We start from the raw sequence: 25,503 nt of genomic DNA on the forward strand, positions 1-25,503 counted from the left end.
CGAGTTTTGCATGTAGCGAGTTTTGAGTGGTGACTTTTGTGTTTCGACTTTTATGTGGCGAGGTTGGTGTGTGTGTGTGGTGAAATGTGTGCTGAGGGTGGTATATGTGTTCAAGCACGTGGTAGTGTGTGGCGCATTTTGTGTTTGTGTTCATATCCCCGTGTGTGGTGAGTATCCCATGTCGGGGCCCCACCTTAGCAACTGTACGGTATATACTCTTTGTCGCCATCGCTCTCATTCTTTAAGTCCTCATTGTTCACATCTGGCAGCTGTCAATTTTCCTCCAACACTTTTCCCTTCACTTTTTCCCCATTATGTAGATAGGAGCAAAATTGTTTGGTGAATTGGAACGCGCGGGGTTAAAATTTCACCTCACAACATAGCCTATGACGCTCTCGGGGTCCAGACGTGTGACTGTGCAAAATTTTGTGGCTGTAGCTGCGACGGTACAGATGCCAATCCCGGACATACACACATACATACATACACACATTCAGCTTTATATATTAGATATACCTGTATGTAATCTCCTGTATATAGTATATACCTGTGTGTCATCTCACCTATATATAGTATATATCTGTGTGTCATCTCCTGTATATAGTATATACCTGTATGTCATCTCCTCCTATACATAGCATATACCTGTGTCATCTCCTCCTGTATATACTATATACCTGTAGGTAATCTGCTCCTGTATATAGTATATACCTGTGTGTCATCTCCTCCTGTATATAGTATATACCTGTATGTCATCTCCTCCTGTATGTAGTATGTACCTGTATGTCATCTCCTCCTCTATATAGTATATACCTGTGTGTCATCTCTCCTGTATATAGTATATATCTGTGTGTCATCTCCTCCTGTATATAGTATATACCTGTGTGTCATCTCCCCTGTAAATAGTATATACCTGTGTGTCATCTCCTGTATATAGTATATAGCTGTATGCCATCTCCTCCTGTATTAGCCCTCGTTCACACGTTATTTGGTCAGTATTTTTACCTCAGTATTTGTAAGCTAAAATGGCAGCCTGATAAATCCCCAGCCAACAGTAAGCCCACCCCCTGGCAGTATATATTAGCTCACACATACACATAATAGACTGGTCATGTGACTGACAGCTGCCGGATTCCTATATGGTACATTTGTTGCTCTTGTAGTTTGTCTGCTTATTAATCAGATTTTTATTTTTGAAGGATACCAGACTTGTGTGTGTTTTAGGGCGAGTTTCGTGTGTCAAGTTGTGTGTGTTGAGTTGCGTGTGGCGACATGCATGTAGGGACTTTTGTGAGATGAGTTTTGTGTGGCGACATGCGTGTAGCAACTTTTTGTGTGTCGAGTTGCATGTGACAGGTTAGTGTAGCAAGTTGTGTGCAGCAAGTTTTGCGCATGGCGAGTTTTGCGCGTGGCGAGTTTTATGTGTGGTGCCTTTTGAGTATGTGCAAGTTTTGTGTGAGGCAACTTTTGCATGTGTTGCAACTTTTGTGCATGTGGCAATTTTTCTGCGTGTGGCAATTTTTCTGCGTGTGCAAGTTTTGCGTGTGGCGAGTTTTGCACGTGTGGCGAGTTTTGCATGTGGAGAGTTTTGCGCGTGGCGAGTTTTGAGCGGCGACTTTTGTGTTTCTACTTTTATGTGGCGAGGTTGGTGTATGTGTGGTGAAATGTGCACTGAGGGTGGTATATGTGTTCGAGCACGTGGTAGTGTGTGGCGCATTTTGTGTGTGTGTTCATATCCCCGTGGTGGTGTGATTATCCCATGTTGGGGCCCCACCTTAGCAACTGTACAGTATATACTCTTTGGTGCCATCGCTGTCATTCTTTAAGTCCCCCTTGTTCACATCTGGCAGCTGTTAATTTGCCTCCAACACTTTTCCTTTCATTTTTTCCCCATTATGTAGATAGGGGCAAAATTGTTTGGTGACTTGGAAAGCGCGGGGTTAAAATTTCACCTCACAATATAGCTTTGACGCTCTCAGGGTCCAGACGTGTGACTGTGCAAAATTTTGTGCCTGTAGCTGCGACGCCTCCAACACTTTTCCTTTCACTTTTTCCCCATTATGTAGATAGGGGCAAAATTGTTTGGTGAATTGGAAAGCGCGGGGTTAAAATTTCACCTCACAACATAGCCTATGACGCTCTCGGGGTCCAGACGTGTGACTGTGCAAAATTTTGTGGCTGTAGCTGCTACGGTTCAGATGCCAATCCCGGACATACATACATACATACATACATACATACATACATACATACATACATACACACACACACACACATTCAGCTGAGAAAAGACCGTTTTCTAGTCTGGACCCCAGGGGTCTTAGTTTTTTTTTTTTTTTTTTTTTCATGTGTTTTTTGCACTTTTTTCCAGGGTGCAGTTGGGCCCATTTTTGTCTTGTAAACTGTGGTGTCTGTTCACATGGGATGCATTTGGATAGCGCTGGGCAGGCCCGCCTGATCTAATAGAAGGGTGTCACTACTGGGCCTGCCAGGATGCTTTGCATCTCCATAGTGTGAACAGCGCCACATACAAGTCTTATGTGGAACAAAATAGAGCAAAGTGTATGCATGAGAAATGGGATCACCACAACAATTTAAAATTTTATACCAAAAACATCTTTATTTTAGGAAACAAACAAACACAACAACATAACATTTAAAACCCCCAAAATATGACCTGGGGTAAAGGGTCCATATAGATACCAGATAAATGCTATAATATTGCACACAACATTAAACAGCCTATGCACATTAATGTACAGATAACCAAACCACTATTCCCAGCATATGGGCGTTATATAATACAGTATAATATTACACATCAAGTTATACACTCTTAAATAGAGGTTAACACTCCATACCATACCCCATATATGAGGAACTAGCAAGGAAAATGGTGAATGGAATACAAAATATACTAGACACCAAGCAGATCCCTAGACCCTGCTGTGCACTGACCTAAGTCTTACCCTACCTAGCAGGCAGGCTGTACAAGGTTCCCGGGGTGGTGGGTTTAGTGGATTTCAATCAGGCTGTTCTGTTTGCTGAGACCCATGCGTATCGACTCCTGCGGCGTCTTCCTCAAGGTCAATATGCTTGCTAGTTCCTCATATATGGGGTATGGTATGGAGTGTTAACCTCTATTTAAGAGTGTATAACTTGATGTGTAATATTATACTGTATTATATAACGCCCATATGCTGGGAATAGTGGTTTGGTTACCTGTACATTAATGTGCATAGGCTGTTTAATGTTGTGTGCAATATTATAGCATTTATCTGGTATCTATATGGACCCTTTACCCCAGGTCATATTTTGGGGGTTTTAAATGTTTTTATGTTGTTGTGTTTGTTTCCTAAAATAAAGATGTTTTTTGTATAAATTTTAAACTGTTGTGGTGATCCCATTTCTCATGCATACACTTTGCTCTATTTTGTTCCATTGTTGTTTGGTATGCAGTTGGTGATCCCCTTAAATGGTAAATATTTGTAGATGGTGCCTGCTCAGCAGTGTTGTTAAAATACATACAAGTCTTATGTGCAGCAATGTGCCAAGCAGCCACCCCCTCCATTAGTTTGGCAGGTTGTGAGTGGCTGCCTCATCGGTTATGCTGCACCTCTGTTTTTTCTATCATAACCACATGGGTCCACTGCATCCTGATAGTGCATTTGTTTGGAGGCCTAGGCAGGTAAGCATCTCTGCCTTGTTTTGCTGTATTTTCTAGTTTTTGGAGGATCTTTGAATCCTCTTTTTGTGCTTTTGCGTCTTAGTAGAGAACACACAAATTGAAAACATGTCACACCTCCTAGTGTCTTTGAAGGGCAGGCGCCAAATGGGACCTAATTGCACCCTGACAATTTAATTTACTCTAAGAAAGAAAGGTCATACAAAGAGCGTTATGTTCCCAGTAAAAGCTTCAACTCTGCGCTCCCAAATCCAAATTCTGCAGTGTGCCAGAACCACATATGACCACGTGTTTGGCATTTCCGTAGTGATGAGAGCCCGCCTATCTTATGGGGTGCTTGTTTCCAGAAGCATGAGCTAGGCACAATGTATGGACACTACATTGTAATAGGCGCTACATTGTCAGATTGCAGTTTTCACTCGGCAATGTCCATTGTTTCTGGAAAATACCCGTGGAGTCCAAGTCGTTACTACACCTGTAGATAAATTCCAACAGGGGTGTATTTTCTAAAACGGGCTTCATTTGAGGGTGAATTCTACTCTTCTGACACTTCTGTGTATGGAGTCTGCAAACTATTATATCATTTGTTCTCTAAGAGTCAAATGGCGCTGCTTCTCTCGCGAGTCTCTACTGAACAGCCACATATGCAGTATTGCCATGTTCAGCAGAAGTTGTGTGACAAATTTGGTGCCATTTTTACCCATTTTCCTGTGTGAAAATGTAAAATGTGGGGCTCAGAATTTGTGGTAAAAATGACACACCTGTGGTTTAAATAGGATCCTTGCACCTTAGCGGAGTTCATTGAGTAGTGTAGTTTGTAAATTGTGGTCACTTATTGGGGCTCTGCTGTTCTGGCACCTTAGGGGCTCTGCGAATGTAACATGACACCCGCAAACCATAACCGCAAAATCTGCACAATAATATGGCGCTTCTTCCCTAAAAGTATTTCCCAATAACATGTAGCATATTGGCGCACTCAGGAGGAATTGCACAACAAACTGTGACGTACATTTTTCTTATTAGCCCTTTATAAAAATTTAAAATCTTGAGGCTAAAAAAACCCATTTTATTGGTAAAAAAGGAGATTTTTGTGTACTCACCGTAAAATCTTTTTCTCCGAGTCATCATTGGGGGACACAGGACGAATGGGTGTTATGCTGCTGCCACCACCAGGAGGACACTAAGTTAAACACACACAAAAGATTAACTCCTCCCCTGCAGTATACACCCACAGGCTGGACAATCCAGAGCCAGTTCGGTAACAAAGCAGTAGGAGTAAGCCAGTTAACAAACAGAAAACATGTCATAGTCAAAACACAGACTGAAAAGAACAATTGAGCCAACTAGGCTAACAGGGAGGGTGCTGTGTCCCCCAATGATGACTCGGAGAAAAAGATTTTACGGTGAGTACACAAAAATCTCCTTTTCTCCTACGTATCATTGGGGGACACAGGACGAATGGGACGTCCCAAAGCAGTCCCTGGGTGGGCCAACAAGAAGTCATAAATGCTGTGCGTGCCTACGAGCTACAGATGAGACACTGCCGCTTGTAGGATTCGCCTACCGACGGACGCGTCTGCCGAGGCCTGAGAGTGCACATGGTAGTGCTTCGTGAATGTATGCAGGCTGGACCATGTAGCAGCCTTGCAGACCTGCGCTGCCGATGCCTGGTGCCGGATGGCCCAGGACGCGCCGACTGACCGGGTAGAATGAGCCTTGATCCCCGGAGGTGCGGCGTGACCCTTGACACGGTAGGACTCTTGGATGGCGGGACGAATCCACTTGGCAATGGAGGCCTTGGAAGCAGGTAGTCCCTTCCGTGGCCCCTGCGGAAGAACGAACAAGGCGTCTGACCTACGGAGAGACGCAGTTCTGGAGACGTAACGTCTAAGACCCCTCACTAAGTCCAGAGTGTGGAGCGCCCTTTCCGTGCGGTGGGAAGGAGCAGGGCACAGTGAGGGAAGGACAATCTCCTCATTAAGATGGAAGGAGGAAACGACCTTCGGAAGAAAAGTCGGACATGTCCGCAGAACCACCTTGTCCTGGTGGAACACGAGGAAAGGAGGTCGGCACGACAGAGCTGCCAGCTCAGAGACACGTCTAATAGACGTGACAGCCACGAGGAAGGCAATCTTCCAAGACAAGAACAGCAAAGACACTTCATGCAAGGGCTCAAAGGGGGGCTCTTGAAGAGCACGGAGAACTAGCTTCAGGTCCCATGGTTCCAAGGGCATCTTGTAAGGCGGAGCCATATGAGAAACACCCTGGATGAAGGTCCTGACCTGCAATCTGTTTGCAATCTTTCTCTGAAAAAGAACCGAGAGAGCAGAAATTTGGCCCTTAAGAGAGCTGAGAGCAAGACCCAAGTCTACGCCTGATTGGAGGAATTCCAAAATGTGAGGGATAGAAAAACGGAGGGGGAAACGTCCCCGCTTCCTGCACCAGGCGAAGTATACCTTCCAGGCGCGGTGGTAGATGCGCATAGAAGAAGGCTTGCGTGCGCGGAGCATGGTAGATATCACCGTCTGGGGCAACCCCTTCTGCCTCAGTACCCAGGACTCAACGGCCACACCGTTAAACACAGGGCCTCTGAGTTCGGGTGGTAAATGGGCCCTTGAGACAGGAGGTCTGCGCGACTCGGCAGCCTCCAAGGTACGTCTGAGACCAGTTGAACCATCTCGGCATACCATGTCCTGCGCGGCCAGTCCGGAGCGATGAGAAGTACTGGGATCCGTTCTGCCTTGATCTTCCTGATCACCTTTGTCAGAAGAGGAATTGGGGGAAAGATGTATGGGAGTCTGAAACCCTGCCATGAGAGGACGAGAGCGTCGGCTCCGAAGGCTGAGGGGTCGTGAGACCTGGCCATGAAGACGGGAACCTGGCAATTGAGGCGAGATGCCATTAGGTCCATGTCCGGGGTCCCCCATCGAGAGCATATCTGGTGAAAGATTGCGGGATGGAGAGACCACTCTCCGGGATCGAGGCTGTGGCGACTGAGAAAGTCCGCTTCCCAGTTTTCCACGCCTGGGATAAAAACTGCTGAGAGTATGGAATGATGTGTCTCGGCCCAGCGGAGAATTAGCGTCACCTCGACCATGGCCGCCTTGCTGCGAGTGCCCCCTTGGCGGTTGATGTAGGCTACCGCAGTGGCGTTGTCGGACTGGACTCTGACCGCACGGCCGGAGAGGAACGGCTGAAAATGGAGAGCCAGTCTGATTGCCCGAATCTCTAGGATATTGATGGGCAGCTGGGACTCCTGCGGAGACCAGCGACCCTGAGTCGAGTGACGCTGGAACACTGCACCCCAACCGAAGAGACTGGCGTCCGTTGTGACAACCAGCCAGTGCACCGGAAGGAAAGACTTCCCCCGAGTCAGGGAGGACCTCTTGGTCCACCACCTGAGGGACTGTCTGGGCGAGAGAGAAGGAGACAGCGGTCGAGCGAGGCGGGATTCCTGTCCCATACTGCCAGAATGGCATGTTGTAAGGGACGGAGGTGAAAAACCGCAAAGGGCACTGCCTCCATTGCCGCCACCATCCTGCCGAGTACCCTCATGGAGAAGCGTAGGGAGTGAGAGCGAGGTTGAGTAAGCTTCCGGACTTCTCTCTGAAGAGTGGATACCTTTTCCGGAGGCAAAAGTACTAGACCCTGAGAGGAGTCTAAGATCATTCCCAGGTAGGATATGGTTTGGGCCGGGACTGGGGAAGATTTTTTGAAATTGATTTTCCAGCCCAGGCGCAAAAAGGTATTTATAGTGACGTCTACCGCTTCTGAACAGGACCGGAAAGAGGGGCCTTTTATGAGGATGTCGTCCAAGTAGGGCAACACCACTATGCCTCGAGCATGTAGAATGGCCACGGCAGCTGCCATGACCTTGGTGAACACCCGAGGAGCAGTGGCCAGCCCGAAAGGTAGGGCGACAAACTGAAAATGGTGCCCCTGGACCGCGAAGCGGAGGAAGCGCTGATGAGACGGTAGGATGGGAATGTGCAAGTAAGCGTCTTGAACATCTAGAGATGCAAGGAACTCGCCCTCTTCCAGAGAGGCAATTACCGAGCGGAGGGACTCCATACGGAATTGACGTACACGGACGTACTTGTTGAGGAGCTTGAGGTCCAATATTGGACGTACTGAGCCGTCCTTCTTTGGTACAATGAAGAGATTGGAATAGAAACCTTGGTACCTCTCGTTCTGAGGTACCGGGATGATGACCCCGTCTTCCCATAGCGATCTTATGGCCTGAAAATACTGACGGACCCTTGCTCTGGGAGGAGGGGACTGGAAGAAACGAGATGGGGGAAGAGAGACAAACTCTATCTTGTAACCGAAGGATACCAGTTCGCGGACCCATCGGTCGGGAACTACCGAGAGCCACGCGTCCCGAAAGAAGAGTAGGCGGCCGCCAACTCTGTCGGTGTCCTTTGGCGTCTGCCAAGAGTCATTGAGGTGGAGACCTGTTAGGTCTGGGCCCCCTGGACCCCTGTTGTCTGGGTCTGCCTCTCCAAGAGGGAGAAGGTTTGTAAGATGGCTGGGAGGTTCTGTCCTTGCGCTGACCTCTCCCGGCGCCGGGTGGCGCGGAGGGAGAATTGGACCAATTGGAGCCGAAACGGAAATATCGGCCTCGGCCCTGTTGGTTGCGAAAGGGGCGAAAGGTCCGTTGCTGGGGAAGGAATTTGCTCTTTCCCCCTGTGGAGTCTGCGATAATTTTATCTAGTTTGTCCCCAAAAAGGCGTTCGCCCTGGTATGGAAGGGACGTGAGAGATTTTTTGGATCCTGAGTCCGCTTTCCAGTCCCTGAGCCAAAGGGATCTGCGGATCGTGACAGCATTGGCCGCTGCCTGTGAGGCACAATTGGCCGCGTCTAAGGATGCGGAAACTACAAAGTCCCCCGCTCTGGCAATCTGAGTGGCCAGGTGTGAAACCTCGGGGGGTAAGTCGGCGTGTAGAGCTGTAGAGGCTAAAGACTCAGCCCAATGGGTCATGGTTTTTGCAACCCATGTGGCGGCAAAAGAAGGGAAGAGGGAAGCCGAGGAAGCTTCAAAAGCCGAGCGAGCCATCTGGTCAATTTGTCTATCAGTGGGATGCTTGATGGACGCGCCCTCGGAGGAGGATAGAACCGCCTTGGTGGCTAGCCGCGACACTGGCGGGTCCACGGAGGGTGACTGAGACCACTCCTTAGCAAGGTCCTGAGCAAACGGATACTTCAATTGCATAGCCTTCTGACCTGAGAAGCGTTTATCCGGACGGACCCTGTGGAGATCGACAATGTCCTTAAATTGAGGATGCGTAGGAAAAAATCTATGAGCCTTTGTGGTTCGCCCGAATGACACGGGATGAACCGCCTTGGACGGGGTTTCCTCCTCTAACTGTAGCGTCTGACTTAACGAGTCTATGAGAGAATCTAGGGTCTCTTGGTCGTGACGATACTCTGGGGAACAGGACACGCTGGATGCGTCGTCCAGAAAGGATTCCCTGCTATGAGCTGGGGATGAGTGACGAGAGACTTCGCTCTCTGAGCCGGAGGGCTGATCACGGACCGGAGATATTACCCTGGACTTCTTTCTAGATGAGAGAGGGCTTCTGGAAACGGTACGACCTCTAGGCCGAGAGGGGTTTTTAGGCCGCGTTACATCATCCGTGGAAGCGCCCTGGGTAAGGGACGGGTCACGGAGGGACTGTATCGTCCTTTCCAAGGATGCCACAGATCGAGCAAGGGAGGACGCCCATGCGGGGGTACTAGGCTCACTACATTCCGGGTCAGAGGCCGGAGTATCCTGTGCCGCAGACATTTCGCAGGCGGAGCACAGCGGGGTAGTGTGACCTCGGGGCAGAGATACCTTGCAGGAGGTGCACACAGCAAAAATAACAGAGTGGGTCTTTCCAGTCCGTTTTTGCCTAGACTGTGACATCTTTGCCATAAAGTGAGCGTACTGGCAGGGGAAGAGACAATCCTACTGAGTGCGTCTCACCAAGTTCTGCGGTGCTTGGCAGGGAGATCCTGAAGTCCTGTGCGCTGTGGTGCTGCAGAGCCGCCAGCGCACTTCCTGGTCCAAGATGGCCGCCGAGATGTGAGAAGGGCGCTTCTCGGGAACGAGAAGCGCCCAGAGAGAGAGAGAGAGAGGGAGGGGGGCGTGTCGTGGGCGGGCGGTGGATTCCCTGCTATGCGCGTCGGAACGCTGCCATTGCCACAGATTGTCCGTGGTGGAATCCGGACCAGGGCCGGTAAACTGTGCCACCGCCCTAACAGAGCGCCGGATTGCCCGTGCCCCGCGGCTGCAGCGCCGCATTAGAAAGAGGATAATGGATCCCTGAACGGGCGGTCCCCTGTCAGCTGGTCGGCCCCCGCACTTACCTTGTGCGATGGGGCCGATGCTCCATCCACCTTCACCTTAGTAGGGAGAGGGTGGAGAGCTTCTGCCGCCGTGCAACATCCGCTATGTTCAGTGGTGATGCAGTGGGCGGCTGCACGGACGCCATGGCATTCTGTCCGGCTGTGCCCTGGCTCCAGGAAACTTAGGTGGATGATTAGTCCCCGTGGTCGCCTGACAGGGAGGGAGGGAGATCGGAACGCTAGGGAACCGTCGCCACACTGGAAAGTGAGCCAGGGCTGGCATCCATCGTCGCGAGAAAGGATACAGGAGGAACGCTCCATGTACTTGCCCGTTGTTGGTGCGGGAGAGATCAGAGCTGAAAATTTGCCTGTCGCTCCCTTCCGTTAAAAACAAAAATTGGTGGGGTCCTGAGGACCCAAGTGCCTCCTGAGACACTAAGTAAGAACTGGCTCTGGATTGTCCAGCCTGTGGGTGTATACTGCAGGGGAGGAGTTAATCTTTTGTGTGTGTTTAACTTAGTGTCCTCCTGGTGGTGGCAGCAGCATAACACCCATTCGTCCTGTGTCCCCCAATGATACGTAGGAGAAATTTAATTTTTTTTTTCCTCCCTCCAAATGGTATCAAATTCTATGAGCCACATGTGGTGTCAACATGCTCACTACTCCTAGATGAATTAGTTGAAGGGTGTATTTTGTAAAGTGGGGTCTCTTATGGGAGTCTGGCGTGAAAGAGGCTATGCTAATGTGACAAGGGACTCTCACAAAAAATTCCAGCAAAATCTGCACTCCAGTATGGTGCTGCTTATGGTGCAAAGAAAACTAAATCTCCGAGCAGTCACAAATACTCGGGGACCACCCGAGCAACGAGTATATTCGCTCATCACTAAGTGATGCTGGTCAGAATTAGAAAATTTGATCTGGTCATGAAGGTGAAAACTGGCTTTTGGGAGTGAGGGGGTTAAACCACATGTATGAGAAAAAAAAATATGTGGTTAAAATGTAAAATTTTAACACTTGAAAAGTTTATTAATGACCCTTTTATAATAATTTTGTGAATTTCTCTGGAGTCTCCTGTTTTGTTTAGACATTATATTTTAAGCTTTTTTTGTATGCAACTTGCCTCATCAGAAAGGAGGAAGACTAGAACTCTAGTGCCACCTATTGGAAGTTGCAATTCTAAAAGTCACTATCAACCCTTTAAAGGGAACCTGTCACCAGGTTTGGCCAATACGAGTTACGGTCACCGCCTTCCAGGGCTTATCTTCAGCATTCTATAATGCTGTATATCTGCCCCCGATCCGACCTGCAAGATCGGTCTGGTCCGATGGGTGTCGCAGGTCGGGGTCCGGTGCCTCTCATCTTCTTGCAATGCCGCCCTACTGCTTGCTCCATGTGGATGATGCATCCGTGTGTCATCCACAAAGGCTCCCCGGCATCGCGCTCCTGCACAGGCGTACTTATCTGTCCTTTTAAGGGCAGAGTAAAGTCCTGCAAGTGCGTAGGCGCCGGGAAAGGTCAGATAGGCCCTGCGCACTACAGAAATTTGCTCTGCCCTCAACAGGGCAGATAATTACGCCTGCGCAGGAGCGCGATGCCAGGGAGCCTGTAAAGGAAGCAGGAGGGCGGCATCGCAAGAAGATGGGAGGCGCTGGACCAAGACTTTCGACACCCATCAGACCGGGCCGCCCTACAAGAGAGTATAATAAAAGGTATTTTTTTTCTCTTGCAGGTCTGATCAGGGGCTTATCTACAGCATTATAGAATAAGCCCTGAAGGGCGGTGGCATCGGACAAACCTGGTGACATGGTTCCCTTTAACTAGCCTTGCCATATGACTTGGGATAAAAGCCAAATCAGAATCTCAATTGGCAGACACAATGTTTTGCGTTATTGCCCCTCGTCATTGCATCTGATTTAACTAGATGAGAGGCTTAAGACTGGGATCTAAGGGGTAAGGTTTCTCTTTGTGTAGAGTGATGAGCCAGGCCTGGTATGTCAGAGTGAGATCTCATACTGCAAATTGAGATTCTTGTTTGGCTTTTATCTTGAGTCATATGACAACACTCGTTAAAGTGTTGATAGTGACTTTTAGAATTGTTACTTCCAATAGGTGGCGCTAGAGTTTGTCCCCTTTCCTCTCTGAAGAGGCAATTTGCATATTTAATTTCCCAGAGGAGCATGCAGACTTTTACATACCACTGTAAGCTTGGGCTGCGCTTAGCAATAGATCTTGTAGACAAAGTCCTAACAAATAATGTCCTGGTCATTCATAAATCCATAGCTAAAGGGTCATTCAGAAATTCACATCAGATGGAAAGAAGAAAATTAAGGTGTTCAAAAATGTCCCCTCCCTGCAGCTTTCTCTGGGCCTTTGTAAGTTTTGAAATGTTGATACATGTGACAAATTGAAGTGACCTAAATAGTAAAACCATTGCATCCAGGGCAGGCCAAGTTCAAATACGGTATTCCAAAACCTGTTTAGTTTTAGCTTGCATGGCTGTACAACCCTCCACCGAATGTGTGTCCAGTTCTTCTCTAGAGTTAATTGTAATTTCATGTCATTTATCACCTCCAGGCTGTAGTTAATGAAGACACCCAAGGGAATGTGAGTCAGCTGCAAGCAGAGGTGAGGAAGCTGAAGGAACAGCTTTCTCAGCTCCTTTCCGGACAGATGCCACAGGACATTTCAATTGCCAGGGGTGAGATGAGAAATCAAAAGCATTTCCTACTGCCTTCTTAACTCCTTCACCTTCACATTGTGCTTGGCATGGTAATGATGTCTTCTAGCTGTCACTACATAAATAATTTGTCACAGTGGTAAATGTCAGATTCTCAGGAATTGACATTTTTATTTGACTTTTTAATTAAGTCATCTTTTTTATTATAGTTCTCAGAATTTTTCAAACTTATTGAATTGCCTAAAACTTTATCTGACTATAAGCACATTGAGGTTTTTTTTTACCTACTGCAACATACTACTACATTTAGCTAATAGTGGAAATTAACCCAAAAGTTCTTAACTGCCGAAGATCACATTGGTGTAGTGGAGGTCACACTGTTGGGCTGTCTTGGCACATAACGAATATTCTGCAGATTTCCTACACTGGGCTTTTTTTTCGGAAAGTGCATAGTATATTAAATCAATAGTAATATGGGTGAGAGATTACAAAATGTAATTTGCATTCTCCAGAAAAAAATCTGCAGCGCTATTTGACTTGGTCTGCAGATTTTCAATCAAGAGACTGTAAGGCTAAGTTCACATTGGGTGTTTTTGCTATGTTTTTTTTCTGCATCAAAATCTGATTTCTTGGCAGGAAAGAATCTGTGGCAAAAACGCATGTTTTAATGCTTTCTTGGTGGTTTTTTTTTTTTTTTTTTTTTTTCTTCCATGCGTTTTTGGGCTTACTTGCGTCTCTTTGTGCATGCTAATAAAGTTGAGTTCCCCCAGAGGAGAGAAAAAAAATACTTCCTGTAGAACCATACCTCTAGATCCCGATCGGACTGGAAAAAAATCGCACAGCTCTCCGACCATTCTAGTGCTGTCCAATTTTTATACACTTGTGTCCTTTGAAAATATGTCACTTCAGCAGCCGCATACAGTAAAATCACAACATGACAGGTTAGCATAGAATAGATATATACACATAGAATAGATAGATAAAAAGATGTCAGTGACATATATATATATATATATATATCTGCCAGTAATTCATCTGCCGCACAGTAAAATTACAGCAGGACCCGACAGGATAGTATAGATAGATTACATACAGTATTCACACACAGAATAGATAGATAAAAAGATGTCAGTGACATATACATTTGTGCTCAAAGTTTACATACTCCGGCAGAATTTTTGCTTTCTTGGCCTTTTTTCAGAGAATATGAATAACATCAAAACTTTTTCTCCACTCATGGTTAGTGGTTGGGTGAAGCCATTTATTGTCAAACTACTGTGTTTTCTCTTTTTTTAAACATAAACAATCTCAAACATCCAAATGACCCTGATCAAAAGTTCACATACCCCATTTTTAATACTTTGTATTACCCCCTCTAACATCAGTGACAGCTTGAAGTCTTTTCTGGTAGTTGTGGAGTAGGATCTTTATATTCTCATATGGTAAAGCTGCCCACTCTTCTTGGCAAAAAGCCTCCAGTTCCTGTAAATTCCTGGGCTGTCTAGCATGAACTGTATGCTTGAGATCTCCCCAGAGTAGCTCAATGATATTGAGATGGTCACTCCAGAACCTTCACTTTGTTCTGCTGTAGCCATTGACAGGTTGACTTGGCTTTGTGTTTTGGATCGTTGTCATGTTGGAACGGCCAAGTACGTCCCATGCTCAGCTTCCGGGCTGATGATTGCAAATTTGCCTCCAGTATTTGCTGACAATGTGCTGCATTCATCTTTCCTTCAACTTTGACCAAGTTTCCTGTGCCTTTGTAGCTCACACATGCCCAAAACATCAGCAATCTACCTCTGTGCTTTACAGTAGGAATGGTGTTCCTGTTATCATAGGCCTTGTTGACCTCTCTCCATATGTAGCGTTTATGGGTGTGGCAAAAAAGTTCAATTTTGGTCTCATCACTCCAAACTACCTTATTCCAGAAGTTTTGAGGCTTGTCTCTGTGCTGTTTTGTGTATTGTAGGTGAGATACTTTGGCATTTTTGCAGTAATGGCTTTCTTCTGGCGACTCGACCATGCAGCCAATTTTTCTTCAAGTGCCTCCTTATTGTGCATCTTGAAACAGCCACACCGTTAGTTTTCAGAGAGTCCTGTATTTCAGCTGGTGTTTATTTGTGTGTTTTTCTTCGCATCCAGAACAATTTTCCTGGCAGTTGTGGACGAATTTTTGTTGGTCTACCTGACCGTGGTTTTGTTTTTACAGAGCTCCTGATTTTCCATTTGTTAATCACAGTTTGAATGCTGCTGACTGGCATTATCAATTCCTTGGATTTCTTTTTGTATCCCTTTCCTGTTTTATACAGTTCAACTACCTTTTCCTGTAGATGCGTTGACAGTTCTTTAGCTTTCCTCATGACTCACAATCCAGAAACGTCAGTGGCTGGTTGAAAGATGCAAGAGTCTGTCTGAATCCCAGAAACTGACTCGACTTTTATGCACTCACTGATTACAAGCAAATAGGTCACAGGTGAGGATGTTACCTTTAGTAGCCATTCAAACCCATTTGTGTCAACTTCTGTGCATGTTATCAGGCCAAAATCACCAGGGTATGTGAACTTTTGATAAGGGTCATTTGAATGTTTTGGGTTGTAATTATGATTTAAAAAGAGAAAACACAGTAGTTTGACAATAAAGGGCTTGACAATAAAGGGCTTCACCCAACCACTAACCATGAGTGGAGAAAAAGTTTTGGTGTTATCATTCATATTCTCTGAAAAGGTGTCAGGTGGTGACATTAAGCCCCGAGGTTAGTAATGGAGAGGCGTCTATAAGACTCCCCCATTACTAACCCCATAGTCCTGTTGTATAAAAACACACCTACTCAGAATAAAGTCCTTTTAATTGAAAGAATGACAAAGACGCCTTTAATAACTCTTAATTATACCATACTAATTATACCACACCTGTCTGTTGTTCTGTCCCACGCCATAATCAATGTCTGGGGGATAAACAGTTTTCAATCTGCATGGTGCCAAGATGAGACTGTCCAGGCTGAGAACCCCTGGTTAATGAGCTGCTGCGAACGCAGCATCAGTGATTAGCGGTGACGTCATTGAGGTTACCGCAGGTCAGTGAGGGCTGAACTGCAGTGACCTCTGTGAGATCCCCCGCTAGACCGTGAGAAAGTCTCACAGTGCAGAGGTGAGTTCACCGGGAGTGGTGAAATTCTCCCGCTGATCTCGCCTGGAAAAGCGCACGCTGTATACTGGGCTGTGACATGCAGTGAGACACAGCCCAGTCAATCAGGGGGTGTGTGTAGCTGGGTCACGCCTGGTTGAATGAAGGGATTCCAGAACTTGAAGTGACATTGGCGGATGTCAGCGTCCGTTTCAACTGCGGCTACGTGATGTGGACTGAGCAGTCAGCGATGGTGCCGCTCACCGGCACATATGACAGCAGTATGTATTTATAAAAACACTTATTTACTATGTTGGAATCGATGGGGGCATTATAAAATGTAGTGGACAACCTCTTGAACTTCATTGAGTGCGTTCCAGCCCTGCTTGCCAGTCAACGTTCTTCTGAAAATCGCCGGACATATGTATTCCTCTAGGACAGGTTTGGGGAACCTGCTGCCCAGTAGCCATTTACAGCAGAATTCCAGGGACCACCGCTCTCGGGCCAACTTTTCCGTGTTTGAGGCTTTTTAATTTCCCTTTACACTGCAAGCATGTGCAATCGGCGTTCAGAACTGAACATTGCGGCGCATGCAATAAGGGATTACGTCCTGACCCTGGCCAGTGCTCTTTGTGGGCGGAGTTAGTGCACTCTGCGCTCACATCTCTCTGATGAAGACAGCAATTGCAGTGTCTCTTATGATGTATATGCTTCAGCTCCAGTGTATCCTATTTGATGTATGCACTCGAGTCCTAGTGTATCCTTTGTGATTTATATGCACCAGCATATATCTCATGTGATGTCAATACAGCAGCCTCAGTGTCTCCTATGTGATGTATATAAAGCAGTCTTGGTGTCTCCTATTTGATGAATACTGCAGACCTCTCACTGCTTGTGTTCTATAAAGGTAACGTAAGCAGTGATAATTTTCCACTGTGAGGAGACATGCAGTGTATTAAGAATTTTTTCAGAACAACTTACTGCTGCAAAGTCTATACAAAACTTATCGCAAAGAGTTGATGAACAGGTAGCTCAACTCTTTAGAACCACTACAGTGCTGCTTTCTGATTCTGTGTCCCTCAGCTTACCCTCGATAAATTGATCAATTCCCTCTCAAAATTGGCTTTTTCGACAGCATGTTCCATTGTATGTCCTTGCTTTCATGGCATCTCTGGGCTTAGGCACCATCACCAGGGTGATTATTTTGCAGCTCCTCTGAAGAATACTTTTGATTACCGTATAGTTTCTAGATTCCCCAAAACTGTAGATGCTCTCTGCCATCTTGGTGATCTCAGAGGTTTTTCTCCTTTGCCAACTCCTCTTCTTCCGGGTGCGACAAGATGTGCTCCCTACTCTGTTATTCCAAGTAGCTCTCTATGAAACCAAAAGCTTCCTGGTATCCTGAAGGTAGAAAAGCCCTCAACTTCCAAGTTCTCCACAGGATGAAGGTCTTTCCCTTACTGAAAACATCTTTATGGGTGGGGAGACATTGTCTCTTTCAGAGATATTTGGTTGAAAACTGTTGAAGGAAAGAGCACAAATAGTGTTTTATCTAAGAAGATTGAAAGGTTAATCCATAGGATTGCACTCACCCGATGTAGCTGAGTTGAAGCATTGAAAGGATTCGCTGCACCAGATCCAAAAGTCCAGGAAGGACCAGCCATTAGATACAGATTGGGATGATTGTGGTAAATCTCTGCGCTGCTGAATCACTAGAATTAACAGAATATAAGCAATGTAATCACCCAGAAGATCTACTCTGAATGTCTCTGACTAAATATCAAACAATTAACAGCAAAGTCAGCCCTTTAAATCCTAGTAAAACTTAGCATTTATTAATACACCTAAAAATGAAAACATAATTCAAAATTGTATACATAAAGTGCTCATAATTAACAGTGCACTAGATAAAAAATGGCACAATCTCACCCAAATTGTTAGCTGGCCCTCAGATACTGCTCCATATACCAAGAGACCAGATGATGGGGAGAAAGGACATCAAGACCAAATAAACGACATAGGGGGGGGGGGGGGAGTGGGGAACACGGGGGCCTCTTTTACCCTGTCGTGCCCTCTGCAGTCAACTCCCGCCCTTACAAGGGCAGTACCCAAGTGTGAGCCTATTTTTCAGTGCCCCTGGTCAGATATAGCCTCCCTGAACAAAAGTGTGTATCTTCCCTACGCGTTTCCCCACCCGTTTGGGGGGTTCATCAGGGGAAGTTTAACCGGGCTAAAGAAAACCGAACGAAGTCACCTGCAGTGGCAGGGTATGACCTCTCTGTATGCCGAGATACTGTGTATAAGAAAAAATGGTCTCCCACCTGTTCACTATTCACTGCCATTATATAGAGAGGGGAGATGGGTTGGAGGGTGGTGCTAATTTTTAGCGTCTGACATCACTTCCTCCTACTATGCCAAGAGAAAAAAAAAAATAAAAATTATTTCTTTTCTTTATATTTAGTCTTATGTTTTCCATATATTTATTTGATACCCCTTATTCTAACTTACTTCTCTCATACCTTCTAGCGTTCTCTTTATAATCCGTTTCTACACATTTTCATTTTCTACAACTTGTGTAGATACCATAGCAACCGTACCATGTGACCTAAGGTCCTGGTCAGCGCTAGTTTCCGGGTGGAGGGGATGTATCGGCTATTGATGTCTTCCTTAATTTGGTGACGAAAGATATTAAAGAGATGAGAAAGGCACATGTACAACATAATCTTTCTAGAGAGCAGATGAAAGCCCTCCAAAATTTGGAACAAGATAACTCTATAGTAATTAAGCCCTCCGATAAGGGGGGCAATATTGTTATAATGGATATTGAACGGTATAAGGAAATGTGCCTCTCTCTTCTCCAGGATACCATGACATATGAAATCGTCAGGGGTGACCCTCTAACAAAAAGTATTGACACTCTTAAAAATTTGTTGTTTGGAGCAAAAGAGAATCAATTGATTAGTAAAGATGAACTGTCTTTTCTCTTGCCCAGGTACCCGATCATGGCCACGTTTTATAGCCTTCCAAAGGTACACAAAGGGTATACCCCTCTAAAAGGGAGACCGATAGTCTCTGGTATAGGGAGTATTTGCAATAATTTGGGGATATATGTTGATCACATCCTAAAACCCTTTGTGACAGCGTTGCCTTCACATATCCGTGATACAACAGACCTGTTACAGAAATTGGAGGGTAACCCGATTGACCAAGAAACGTTTTTGGCTAGCATAGATGTGGAGATGTTATACTCCTCTATACCCCATGATCAGGGGATACAAGGAGTTAAACATTTCCTTGGATCTAGAGGATGCCAGTTTATAAAACACAATCAATTTGTTTTGGAACTCCTAGATTTCTCTCTCAAAAACAATTTCTTCACCTTTGATGGAGACACCTACCACCAGCTCAGGGGCACTGCAATGGGTAATCCGGCAGCGCCAAGTTTTGCAAATTTGTTCCTGGGCTGGTGGGAGGACACACTAGTCTTCGCAGAGGTTATGGAGGAATTCACCAGATTTGTGGATCTCTGGGTGAGATTCATAGACGACGTTTTTGTCTTGTGGAGTGGTACGAGGGACAGGTTTGAGGCATTCGTGGTAGCCCTTAATATCAACAGAATAGGCCTTCGGTTTACCTCAGTGATTGAGACGGACAGGTTACCCTTTTTAGATGTTTGTATCACCAAAGCACTTGATAACAGGTGTCCTCACAACGTCCATCTACCGTAAACCCACATCAACAAACTCCCTATTAAGATGGGAGAGTCATCATCCGGTTGCCCAAAAAAGAGGCATACCGAAGGGGCAATACCTGAGACTAAAACGTAACTGTTCAGAGAAAAGGGAATTCAAATTCTGGGCAGACGATTTAAGAGAGAGATTTCATAGGAGGGGTTACCCGGATGGGGTCCTGAGACAATCATTCCAATTTGCACAAACTCAATCAAGAGAAGCTTTGTTGAAACCTAAAATGAGAAATGAGGAGAATGTGGGGCCTATTCGTTTAATTACTACATTTGACAATGGGACATCGTCAGTACGTGATGTCCTGAGGAAACATTGCAATATTCTCCAAATGGATCAGGACCTGGCGAAAGTAATCGGAGCGACTCCCCAAATTACATACAAAAGGGGAAGATCCCTTAAGGATAGACTGGTACACAGTCACCTACAGAGACCTGAGACTAGAGGAACATGGCTCCCGGTAAAACCCACTGGGTGCTATAGGTGTGGGCAATGTGTGGCATGCGATTCCATACAAACTGGAAAATGTTTTGTGAACAATATCACTCAGGAGAGTTTCACAATTAGACAGTTCATCAACTGTAAAACAACAGGAATAATTTATAAGGCCTCATGTATCTGTGGAAAAGCATATGTGGGAAAAACAATCAGGGAATTCAGACGCAGAGTGGGAGAACATCTAGGGGACATACGTAATGAGAGAGACACGCCATTGGCAAAACATGTGAACAATTGCCACGGCGGAGATTGTGGAGTTATCAAGTTTATGGGTATTGACCAAGTGAGAATGCCCAAGAGAGGGGGGAATTATGACAGACTGATTTTACAGAGGGAGTGCCGCTGGATCTATCGGCTGGACACCCAGTGGCCCCAAGGACTAAATGAACAACTTAACTACAGCTGCTTTTTATAAGCAAGTCTCCCCCTCTGACTAATCATTAATGAGAGTGTCCCCACATTTGGCGATGCGGTGTTCGTACTATGATGGTAGCTAAACAGGGCCAAGAGAGGCAACCTTTATACAGATCTATTTATGATCTTAAATAATAAGCCTTGGCTGCATCAAGCAGCATACATACGTGTGGATACTTTCACTGTTGTATTCTGTATCATAACGCTACACATTTGGATATATATGTAAATTGTAGCTTTTCGTTAACAGTGGAGTACTGTACAAAGTATACCTAATAGTAAAGGGGATGAAGGGTAATATGAAATGGAATAATTGGTTTCTGAGAGTAAATAGATTTATTTAGTTTGATACTCCTAGTTCAATAGAGATGTACAGAAACATGCTAAATTACATCCAGAGACATTGTAAGCGTAATAATCTATGGGTGGTACATTGAGATCTGAGGGTCATGTGACCAGGAGCGCCGTAATTATCCACTGAGTACACCCGTCAGCAACATACCAGGGTCAGTACCTGTGATCAGCTGACCGGGTGTCCGGTATGATCTGAGAATATACAAATAAACGAGTACCTACTAGGACCTGAGGTCAAATGGTATATAGGTCGTCATTGCGCCTGCACAATTTGCAGCAAATAACTAACGTACCACGGTCAGTATATGTGCTCAGCTGACCGGATAGTCTGATATTGTCTCTAGTACGCACGCGCATAAGCGAAATAGCACCGACCAGGACCTGAAGTCACATGGTCTGTATGGACGTCGCAGCGCTAGTGCAAACCCTAGCAAATAATGTAGGAAACCGTCGGGAATGTATAACGCTCGGTAATCAAGATGAGCTGACGGGTTCCTATTCTCTTATTGAGAACGCATGGGTAATAGTAAACTAACGCTGACCAGGACCTTAGGTCACATGGTACGGTTGCTATGGTACCTACACAAGCTGTAGAAAATGAAAACTAGCGCTGACCAGGACCTTAGGTCACATGGTACGGTTGCTATGGTACCTACACAAGCTGTAGAAAATGAAAACTAGCGCTGACCAGGACCTTAGGTCACATGGTACGGTTGCTATGGTATCTACACAAGTTGTAGAAAATGAAAATGTGTAGAAACGGATTATAAAGAGAACGCTAGAAGGTATGAGAGAAGTAAGTTAGAATAAGGGGTATCAAATAAATATATGGAAAACATAAGACTAAATCAGTGATGGCGAACCTATGACACGCGTGTCAGTGCTGACACGCGTAGTCATTTTCAGTGACACGCCGGCCGCGGCCCCATAGAAATTGCTTCTTTCCCAGGGTCTGAAGGAGAGGAAACTCTCCTTCATGCCCTGGGAACCATATTAATATGTAAAATAAAGAATTAAAATAAAAAATATTGCTATACTCACCTCTCCGACGCAGCCTGGACGTCCGCGAGGGAACCGGCAGCGTTGTTTGCTTAAAAATCGCGGTTTTCCTTCCTTACTTGAAGTCCCGGCTTGTGATTGGTTGCGTGCCGCCCATGTGACCGAGACGTGACCAATCACAGCAAGCCGTGACGTAATTTTAGGTCCTTCAGGATTTTAAAATTACGTTCCGGCGTTGTGATTGGTTGCGTCGCCCATGTGACCGCACGCAACCAATCACAACGCCGGAACGTAATTTTAAAATCCTGAAGGACCTAAAATTACGTCACGGCTTGCTGTGATTGGTCGCGTCTCGGTCACATGGGCGGCACGCAACCAATCACAAGCCGGGACTTCAAGTAAGGAAGGAAAACCGCGATTTTTAAGCAAACAACGCTGCCGGTTCCCTCGCGGACGTCCAGGCTGCGTCGGAGAGGTGAGTATAGCAATATTTTTTATTTTAATTCTTTATTTTACACACATTAATGTTGTTTCGATACCGATACCACAAAAGTATCGGATCTCGGTATCGGAATTCCGATACAGCAAATATCGGCCGATACCCGATACTTGCGGTATCGGAATGCTAAACAATGGCATCCGATCCGATTTTTTATCGGATCGGATGCCATGCAGGAGGTCTGTGGGTCCAAACAACAGAGCTCCGGTGCAGAGCGTCTAGGCCTGGGACTTCCGGTAGGCCAGGCGCAGCTCCCGGAAGTCCCAGGCCTCTGCGTTGGATCTGTGTTGTTTGGGCGGCATTGCGCTGCTCCCTGCTCCCTGCTGCGCCGACCAGAAGTCCCAGGCTGCACCGACCAGAAGTCCCAGGCTGCACTTCTGAGGCCTGAGGAGATTGCTGTCTGGACTCAGGCCCTGTGATTGCTGTCTGGACTCAGGCCCTGTGATAGCTGTCTGGACTCAGGCCCTGTGATAGCTGTCTGGACTCAGGCCCTGTGATAGCTGTCTGGACTCAGGCCCTGTGATTGCTGTCTGGACTCAGGCCCTGTGATAGCTGTCTGGACTCAGGCCCTGTGATAGCTGTCTGGACTCAGGCCCTGTGATAGCTGTCTGGACTCAGGCCCTGTGATTGCTGTCTGGACTCAGGCCCTGTGATTGCTGTCTGGACTCAGGCCCTGTGATTGCTGTCTGGACTCAGGCCCTGTGATTGCTGTCTGGACTCAGGCCCTGTGATAGCTGTCTGGACTCAGGCCCTGTGATAGCTGTCTGGACTCAGGCCCTGTGATAGCTGTCTGGACTCAGGCCCTGTGATAGCTGTCTGGACTCAGGCCCTGTGATAGCTGTCTGGACTCAGGCCCTGTGATAGCTGTCTGGACTCAGGCCCTGTGATTGCTGTCTGGACTCAGGCCCTGTGATTGCTGTCTGGACTCAGGCCCTGTGATTGCTGTCTGGACTCAGGCCCTGTGATAGCTGTCTGGACTCAGGCCCTGTGATAGCTGTCTGGACTCAGGCCCTGTGATAGCTGTCTGGACTCAGGCCCTGTGATAGCTGTCTGGACTCAGGCCCTGTGATAGCTGTCTGGACTCAGGCCCTGTGATAGCTGTCTGGACTCAGGCCCTGTGATAGCTGTCTGGACTCAGGCCCTGTGATAGCTGTCTGGACTCAGGCCCTGTGATTGCTGTCTGGACTCAGGCCCTGTGATTGCTGTCTGGACTCAGGCCCTGTGATTGCTGTCTGGACTCAGGCCCTGTGATTGCTGTCTGGACTCAGGCCCTGTGATAGCTGTCTGGACTCAGGCCCTGTGATTGCTGTCTGGACTCAGGCCCTGTGATTGCTGTCTGGACTCAGGCCCTGTGATTGCTGTCTGGACTCAGGCCCTGTGATTGATTGCTGTCTGGACTCAGGCCCTGTGACTACTACAGCAACCATCATCCAGTGAACTGTGGGGTGTCATTGGCCATTACTGAGATAAGTGAGAGGGAGGCATCAGTGATGGCGAACCTGTGGCAGTCCAGCTGTTGCAAAACTACAATTCCCATCATGGCTGGCCATTCAAAGCAAAGGCTTTGGCTGTGAAGACATGATGGGAATTGTAGTTTTGCAACAGCTGGAGTGCCACAGGTTCGCCATCACTGGAAGAATTCCCCCTCCCCCTCACTTATCTTAAGGTACCGTCACATTAAGCGACGCTGCAGCGATAGCGACAACGATGTCGATCGCTGCAGCGTCGCTGTTTGATCGCTGGAGAGCTGTCACACAGACCGCTCTCCAGCGACCAACGATGCCGAGGTCCCCGGGTAACCAGGGTAAACATCGGGTTGCTAAGCGCAGGGCCGCGCTTAGTAACCCGATGTTTACCCTGGTTACCAGCGTAAAAGTAAAAAAAACAAACAGTACATACTCACCTGCGCGTCTCCCAGCGTCTGCTTCCTGACACTGACTGAGCTCCGGCCCTAACAGCACAGCGGTGACGTCACCGCTGTGCTTTCACTTTCACTTTAGGGCCGGATCTCAGTCAGAGCAGGAAGCAGACGCTGGGAGACGCGCAGGTGAGCATGTACTGTTTGTTTTTTTTACTTTTACGCTGGTAACCAGGGTAAACATCGGGTTACTAAGCGCGGCCCTGCGCTTAGTAACCCGATGTTTACCCTGGTTACCAGTGTAAAACATCGCTGGTATCGTTGCTTTTGGTGTCAAACACAACGATACACGGCGATCGGACGACCAAATAAAGTTCTGGACTTTATTCAGCGACCAGCGACATCACAGCAGGATCCTGATCGCTGCTGCGTGTCAAACTAAACGATATCGCTAGCGAGGACGCTGCAACGTCACGGATCGCTAGCGATGTCGTTTAGTGTGACGGTACCTTTAGTTCACGGCACCCCACACAAGTTAAATAATAGCAAGACCAACAAAAGAAACCAACTGACAGATGAACAAAGAAGTCACTAAGCAGGTAATTTAATTCTAATTATACATATTTGTTATTTAAACTATACATGTCGCAAAATTATGTTTTTTTATCAAGGTGACACACCACCCAAGTTATGCTCGGTTTTTTGGCGAATTTTGACACACCGAGCTCAAAAGGTTGCCCATCACTGGACTAAATATAAAGAAAAGAAATAATTTTTTTTTTTTTTTTTTCTCTCTTGGCATAGTAGGAGGAAGTGATGTCAGACGCTAAAAATTAGCACCACCCTCCAACCCATCTCCCCTCTCTATATAATGGCAGTGAATAGTGAACAGGTGGGAGACCATTTTTTCTTATACACAGTATCTCGGCATACAGAGAGGTCATACCCTGCCACTGCAGGTGACTTCGTTCGGTTTTCTTTAGCCCGGTTAAACTTCCCCTGATGAACCCCCCAAACGGGTGGGGAAACGCGTAGGGAAGATACACACTTTTGTTCAGGGAGGCTATATCTGACCAGGGGCACTGAAAAATAGGCTCACACTTGGGTACTGCCCTTGTAAGGGCGGGAGTTGACTGCAGAGGGCACGACAGGGTAAAAGAGGCCCCCGTGTTCCCCACTCCCCCCCCCCCCCCCCCCCCCCATGTCGTTTATTTGGTCTTGATGTCCTTTCTCCCCATCATCTGGTCTCTTGGTATATGGAGCAGTATCTGAGGGCCAGCTAACAATTTGGGTGAGATTGTGCCATTTTTTATCTAGTGCACT

General features: G+C 46.7%; 1 protein-coding gene across 1 annotated transcript in view; it reads left to right on the forward strand.

The window, feature by feature from the left end:
• KIF15 (kinesin family member 15) overlaps positions 1-25,503 on the forward strand; it is a 169,351-nt gene that overhangs the window by 49,819 nt on the left and 94,029 nt on the right. Inside the window, exon 11 of the mRNA XM_077269093.1 lies at positions 12,590-12,713. Coding sequence (XP_077125208.1) covers positions 12,590-12,713 — 124 coding nt within the window. The remainder of the gene's footprint in view (positions 1-12,589; positions 12,714-25,503) is intronic.

This window comes from Ranitomeya variabilis, chromosome 6 (genome assembly GCF_051348905.1).
Source record: "Ranitomeya variabilis isolate aRanVar5 chromosome 6, aRanVar5.hap1, whole genome shotgun sequence".
NCBI classification, from domain to species: domain Eukaryota; kingdom Metazoa; phylum Chordata; class Amphibia; order Anura; family Dendrobatidae; genus Ranitomeya; species Ranitomeya variabilis.